General features: G+C 39.1%; 1 protein-coding gene across 1 annotated transcript in view; it reads right to left on the reverse strand.

The window, feature by feature from the left end:
• The window catches only part of LOC106813007 (putative ATP-dependent RNA helicase TDRD9), a gene marked incomplete at its 3' end in the record, with an annotated part of 47,906 nt that overhangs the window by 32,678 nt on the left and 7,229 nt on the right, over positions 1–7,999 (reverse strand). Inside the window, exons 2-9 of the mRNA XM_014817050.1 lie at positions 4,488–4,569; positions 3,720–3,923; positions 3,129–3,350; positions 2,701–2,823; positions 2,160–2,240; positions 1,668–1,826; positions 1,080–1,183; positions 416–526 (exon numbers count right to left, since the gene is read on the reverse strand). Coding sequence (XP_014672536.1) covers positions 416–526; positions 1,080–1,183; positions 1,668–1,826; positions 2,160–2,240; positions 2,701–2,823; positions 3,129–3,350; positions 3,720–3,923; positions 4,488–4,569 — 1,086 coding nt within the window. The remainder of the gene's footprint in view (positions 1–415; positions 527–1,079; positions 1,184–1,667; positions 1,827–2,159; positions 2,241–2,700; positions 2,824–3,128; positions 3,351–3,719; positions 3,924–4,487; positions 4,570–7,999) is intronic.

The following is a 7,999-nucleotide window of genomic DNA, read 5'->3' on the forward strand; positions in this document are numbered from 1 at the left end:
GCATGTGCGTGCATGCATCCATATATATGTATGTATATATATATATATATAGATAAATAGATAGATAGATATTAGAACACTTATTGTCATTATGCTTATGGTAGTGCTTAGCAATTAGGTTAGAATTAGTGTACTATAGGGATCAGCTACCCCCACAATACACTCACTGGTCGTGTGCAAGCATTCACATGCGAAAATGTCGCACAGAGTGAAAGCACCGATCTGTTGAGCCCATCATAATATGCGCTCGAGTCACACGCGAACGTTCGCACTCACAAACTTTCGCTCGACGTTGAGCCGGCATTCTACTTGGTCCAACATCTTGCGCTCGCGAATATCCACACGCGCCGCGCGTACGGTTGGCGTTACGCACCACTAGCAATGCGCTGTCACGTCGCCAAACTAACGTACGAACCCCAACGACGGATCGCTCGTGAGGATGTCGTCCATTCTCCTGATCTCGAAGATCCCGGGCATGAAGATGAGGACGGAGTCCCGCTGCGGTGCGAACCGGCCGGCCTGAACGCTGTCACGACACACAAGAGTTCGTGACGCACGTATCACATCACGAGACACAAGCTATAAACTGATAACTAATAACTAATGACTCGTTATGAATGGAATGCTTTGCGAGACTACAATACGTTTCAGAATGATTGTGTTGATACAGTCTACGAGAGGGTAGGGTGAACTTTGCACGTTGCGCGTAAAATGCCACCGCACTGCATCAACATTTACTTGATTCTGCTTGTTGCATTTTGCAAGAGATAGTGTTGCCAATTGACTATGTAGAAAACACAGTGGTGGTTTTTATGTGTGGGTTTCACTACCAAACACTGCAACTTAACGGTGTTATCTGCTATTGTTATGCCAAGGTGTGGAATTAAAGAGAGCAGAGATAATTGTATTTCTAATCTGCTTTATAGAATACATAAAGTACAATCTAATACCAGAGGAGTAGCACTGCCTTTGAATGTCATAGCTTTCATTATTTGCTTTCACCGATGCATGGGACAAGTGGAAATAACCTTGCAGCCCTGAGAGTAAAGAATATTCATTACATAAGAATAACGACTTACTTCTGCTCTCTCATCTCCATCCTATCAAACTCCTTTATCAACTTATAGGTGAGATCAATCGCTTCATCGGTAATCTTTGGTTCATAAGGATCTGGCAGAGGTACCTATAGTAACATAACACACAGTATGGTTACAATTTCTACCCTTTAATAATTGCAATGAGGTCCCGGGTAAAGGCTGTCCCTCTAACTCCATTCCAATATTTGTAGTATAAATGTTTACATGATTAAAAGTCGTCATCATAGTGCACAATATTTACATATTCACACAGGGGCTGAAATTAACACAATTCTATTCCTATGCACTCAGTATTTTGCTGCTAGGCTGTCTAACCTTGCCACAGGTCCCACCTGGTGTGAGTATATAAGCACACAAACCTGTGACTATGAGTATAATTGTTATGCATATTACTAATCCAAATGCTAAAACCAAAAATTTCTACAAAAAATAACATGTTGGCAGTCACTTATCCGGATGGTGGCAGATTTCCAACAATTTCCACCCCCGTACGCACATGACATTAAACCTACTAGTCCGACACTTTGGAAATTATCCGACGATATACTAAACACAACGTGACCGTCTCACCGTTCCTATCGTCCTCAGTTCTTCGACGTAGAACTCCTGTACTTGAAATGATTTTCCTTCAATGTTAAACACTGGTGCAGGCTCTAAGTGACCTTCCACTGGAATGGAGAAGTACTGTGCGAACATGTCGCAGTCAAACGTAGCCGACATCAGCACCACCTAGAGTGTAAAAATTAAAACAAAACAAATGTTGAAACAATTTAAAGATAACAAATAACAAATATATAAATTCGCAAATCATAATTCCGTTTGATGCACATAGCAGTTAATACTTTTTTGAACTCAGGTTTTCAGATATGATGACATTTAGAAAATGCTATACAAAATTCTAGGAAGCACTTTACATCAATGATAACCATCTACACATTTTCGGATTCTAATAGAGAATATAATTTTGGAGTATCATATAATTATAAATACATCAGGAACATGCGGGCTAGCTATCCGATCCATGAGCTTAAATATTTATTATCATGCCCAAAAACAACATACCTTGACATGCCTAGAGTTTGATCTGAGTAATTTTCTGACGACAAGCAGGGCAAAGTCTGTATCCTGGTCACGCTCGTGCACCTGTACATTTATTTTATTTATTCACTTATTAAAAGTTGTAACCATAAATAACTTTAAGCTGCATCAATTAACAGTGAGATAGCATTTTAGAAACTTCAAAACTTTTACCTGGATATAAAAAGCATTGAACAGAAGATGTTATGATAGCACACAATCAACACATTTCATCTACACTAGAGCAAAGTACCATTCTACTGCAAAGTCACATGAAATTACACGTATTTTACTAACACTATGACTATGCCAAAATCTATTAGAATATAGGCAATGCTTTATAAATAAGTTCATCAGATTTCATGACATTGTTAAGAGTAATTTTACTTTAACTGCCACTAACAAGCCAATATATTTAAATTTATCTTAAAACAAAATTACCTTTAACATTATTGAAGGAGATGCTATTGCTATGTTTAAAGAGCCGACTGAGCCAACCATGCTATTATGTAGCCATGACGATTACCTCATCCAGAATGACGTGGGTGTAATCCGTCATCGTCTTGCCGTGCACGAATTTCTCCAGCAGCACTCCCGTGGTGACGTACGCCAGACGCGTGTCATCGGACACAACCTTTTCGAGCCCAACCTAGACATCACATAATAAGCTTATTCAGTGTGACCCACACAGCTACATGACGGCACCAACAACCATTACGTCATTACGCTAGATGTAATAATAATGTGGTAATACAACTTGTGTCAATCGTCACCTTTTGTTGCAATAAATTGAGGTAATACAAAATACATCCAACATTGTATGCATAAAACATTTCAACTTTAAAGATTCAATCGACAATTTAAATATGTTGCAAAATTTGGTCTTATGAATATCCGAAGCCAACAAGGGGGTAGGAAAGAGGCAGGGACAGGGGCAGGGGATCGCACAAATACCTGGTAACCGACGAGCCTGCCAACGTGCCAGTCTTGTTCCTTGCACACCCGGTTCGCAATGCTGATGGCAGCAATCCTCCGTGGCTGCGTGACGATGATGTTGCAATGGCGTCCCATCGCCGTGTAGTGGTGCAGGATGTACTGTGGCACCTGGGTCGTCTTTCCGCTGCCAGTGCTTCCCTGGATCACTGTCACCTGATTGCTCTCGATCGTGTTCAAGATCTGTCGACATTAAAAATGCGCAGCGAGTGAGCATACACGCTTGGAAATACAAAGTCGCGCGTCGTGTGCAAATATTTGTACGCGCAAAATTTCGCTCGATGTGCAGCAATAACATTATATATTGCGAGCAGATATTAGGATACGAGTCTGTGTACGGCAAGCTTTGAGCATCACTAACAACCTTTTGTAGTAGTTTTAAAGTGTGTGCAGACATTTATCATAGTTAAAATCTATAGCAGTCAATGACTGTACTATTGTAGTGTGATTGCATTTGAATCAATACCCAAGCAATTTTCCAAGAGCTAGTAATTAAATTACACAGACTCGCTCGTTTAACATTACTGTGTATATTGCACGTGAAATCGATACCTTTTCGCGATACTTGGTGATGACAAGACTTCGATCGTAGCTGCGCTTGAACGGGTAATTCTTGTAGACCCTGACAGACACTGCCTGCTTCTCTTCATCTTCTGGATCGCTTCCAGCACCAAAACTGTCCAACTCGATGTCATCAATGTTAGATGACTTAGCAGCTGAGGAGGTGGATGCCACAGCATCAGCGTTCGGATCATTCTACACCAACAGAATGCTTCATTAAATTACAGTTATTAAGATGGGTTTATTATACATAAATTAGATTTGAAGTTCAATGGTCTTAAAAACCACCTAGAATCAAAACTGACATTGGCATAACTTTATTGGTCCGTTGATAAACACATTACACAACTTCTTATAGCCCATAAAGACATTGAACTGTGTTTACAGTAACTCCTAAAGGAACATTTAGCATTAAAACCTGTGACTATGCTCAATGTATCAAGAATCGTTTAATGGGAAAGTTAAAAATCATGATCTATATATATGTCTATACTATGGATTGTATATTTATAGACATGTGTCTATTGTAAGGAGAAGACTGCTAACTTAGGATTAGATGTACGGTTTAGCCTGTTATACTTTCTTTGAAACAAACATGCACCACACACCACACGGGACACACATGCGCGTGTACACATGCACACGCGCACACATGCACACGCGCACACATACACACACGCATGCACATATACACACACACACACACACAGACTTCTAAAATAGCAGCAAATACTGGTATTTTAAATATCTGACATCTACCTGAATAATAGATTGCTCCTCCTCTTCTGTGTATTTCGCAGCGTACTCTGTCTCTGAATCTTCATAACCTTCTGTATCAATCCTAAAACAAATCCGTTCCAATAAGTTAATCACAATGTACTGAAGATTGGCGCAGTCTCGATTATTTCAATGTATGCATACAAGATCTATTGGTGTCACTGAATGATTGATGCACTGTAACCAGCAAAATACAAGACTCCAATCAAAACATTACGTAGATGCATGAGCAAGTAATTTTATCCTTCCTAAGTAACCTATCCTTCTATTAGAAAGATAACCATATCCACTTAGATATTCCTGCTAGGTTGGTTCAGCGCCTACACAGTTTGTATGCGATTTTCACTTCCGCATTCCATAACAACTTTGTAGAATCACTGGTTAGGCTAAGGTTACGCATTCCATATTGATTGTGTTGTCAGTTTAATATGGATTTAAGCTTCCTTTTCCCTGTATTTATTATTAATTTATTTGGTGGCATTATCAGGCATCGGACCTCCTAAACCGCGAAATGACGCGAAATACCGCGAAATGACGGCCTCCTAAACCGCAAAATGACGCGAAATGACTCAAAATCATCATACATAAAATTTTATTAATTTTTTTATTAAATTAAAGTTAAATTGTTATTAAATTATCTTAAATTAAATGAAAATGCTAATTAATTTTAAATTAATTGATTAAATGATGCGATATGTCGCAAAATGTCGCGAAATGAGGGTCTCTCTCTCTCTCTCTCTTTTCCCCCATCATTCTCTCTCTCTCTCTCTCTCTTTTCCCCCATCATTCTCTCTCTCTCTTTTTCCCCATTACATCATTCTCTCTCTCTCTCGTGGCCTACCGACCGTGAGGCGTATCACTGGCAGTTCGCCAGCTACAAGCATGTCCTTTAGGATGCGCCCTGTGTATATTATATATATATATTATATATATATATCAAATTATCAATTCCCGTTATATATATAATCATTAATAGGTCTTGATATAGCATAGACTTGTACATTGACGTTTTATTGCAACCTTGCTTAGCTGAAGTTAGAATAAGCGCCGATTTGCCTGTAATTACAGCTGTAATAAACATTGTTGTTCCTGTGTGGCAGTGCGGGTTTTTTATTTCTTGGCAAACTGTTATATGTTACACTAATCGTAGTTATAAGCATATTCATATTTTCAAAGACTTTCTGCATGATAATATATGGAATTTACGTTGCATTAAGTTGCATATACGGCAGTGCAAACTTCTTCATTTATTTTTATATTACTTATTCAGATTCATGTCGTTTTCATGTTTTTTCATGTTTTTCATTTTTTTCCTACACCGTATGTACTGCGTAATATGCACCAAACAGGGTGTTTTGCGTTCGTAGGCGGTTTTGCTTTGAGTACCGGGCGTCGTGCCCTCTCTGCCGGAGTTGTAACTCTATTGTAATAGGCAGTGCACAGGTTTGCAAGCCATGTTCGAAGTGCGAAGGAGAATGTGTGCGACCTGTAAATGCAATGTAAATACTTGCTATAAAGGTTAAACATGTACGTCTCTGTTTAACGTCCAAATTCCAATTGTTGTTTCATGACATTATAGCTTCATATTGATGAGATTTTTTGTGCTAATTGTTGTTGAATTAATGTGCAACTTTAGGTTTGCATGTATTAGGGAGCAAACTGTGACTGTAATTATAATAATCTACATATATCCATTCACTAAATGATATGTATTGTTGTTATACAGTTTAACTTTTACGAATTATACTGCTGGAATAATAATAATAATAATAATAATAATCATATTATAATAATAATAATGTTTGCCATATTTCTTCTGCAATCATGTCTGTCATCATGATGCCGGGAGCACGCGTAGTGAATAGGTATACGGTGCCACATGCAGTATGGAATAGGCCGGGGCAGACGGGATGCTCAGCTCCTCCTCTTCCTCCCCCTCATCCACCTCCTCCTCACTCTCCCTCGCCACCGAGGATATGTGACCAATTTTCCGGATGCCTCTAACGGTATATTCGCATATATATCAGAAGTTAATAATGACAAAGGAGTAAGACACCTCTTTGGTACTGATTTCACTACATTTTTGTCGTACGAGTTCGATGTGAATAAAAATACAAATGTATACAAACATGAGCTTCTTTTGTTCACTGGTTCTTATTCTATCTTCCGGTAGTATTACAAACCGCGTAGCTTCCTTAGTTTTGACATAAATCGTACTTTTGCACGACATGGTTTTCACGTAATTTACTGCTCTGCGACGATGCCAAGCTGTAAATTCGCACACACAGCTACTTGAAGGAGGCACGGCAGGGATCGCCTCAGGCAGCGCCAGCGGCAACTGTACGCGGGCTACAGCTAACGGTTGCTATGCAAAACACATGTGCGAAAAGCTACAATCGGCTGGAGCGTTAGTTTACTCATAACGATTCATACACATCATTTCTCCGCGGGTGAAGTAGTTCAGATATTTTACCAGCGCAGCGTTTATTTTAAAAAACTGCGGAATTCAACCATAAAAACAAGGCATTCTAACTATAGTTTAAATGTAAAAGTTTTAATTTTTAAACCCAGCATGGGTGCAACGTAACTTAATTTCTAGGCACATTTTCTGCACTCGACTAGGCTACGGGCGAAAAGCCCTGGCGCACCTCCTTCAAGTAGCTGTGTGTACGAATTTACAGCTTGGCATCGCCGCAGGGCGGTAAATTACGTGAAAACCATGTCGTGCAAAAGTACGATTTATGTCAAAACTAAGGAAGCTACGCGGTTTGTAATACTACCGGAAGGTAGAATATGGACCAGTGAACAAAAGAAGCTCATGAATGTTTGTATACATTTGTAGTTTTATTCACATCGAACTCGTACGACAAAAATGTAGTGAAATCAGTACCAAAGAGGTGTCTTACTCCTTTGTCATTATTAACTCCTGATATATGTGACCCGCTCCAGCATAATACGGACTAAGTCGCAAGTCATTGTTTTGAGTAATGAGCACGCACATATGTCAATGCTGAAAATGGCCTACCTGGACAAAAATGAAATTTTTACAAAAATAAGTTCCTAAGTGCATATTTAATCCGGATATATAGGTTCAGATATCTCTAGATTATTATGGTAACTTTTAATTAAAAAAAAAATAAAAATCTTGAAGGGCCCCTGACCGCTCATCCCCGACTGGGCCCCTTACCCGGAACGCTTTATCTCAAAAGCTGCATATTCCGGAATAAGTCGGTTTCCGATCTTCAAATTGCTGTAGATCGGTCAATTCTTTAGATATAGCCAAATATTATATATCATTTTAAAGGTAATTAAATGATCTATTCAGATATGCACATAACTCAATTTGTAGAATTTCCTACTTAATCCTGGTTTTGCTGGAGCGGGTCACATATTTTCTAGGAATAGCACATACGTATACGGATATAACAAGACATATTAGCAAAGGTAAATAGTGCAAGGAAATTATCCCAATTCAGTCAGTGCACGCAGACGAG

The sequence above is a fragment of the Priapulus caudatus genome, unplaced genomic scaffold, assembly GCF_000485595.1.
Source record: "Priapulus caudatus unplaced genomic scaffold, Priapulus_caudatus-5.0.1 Scaffold714, whole genome shotgun sequence".
NCBI lineage: Eukaryota > Metazoa > Priapulida > Priapulimorpha > Priapulimorphida > Priapulidae > Priapulus > Priapulus caudatus.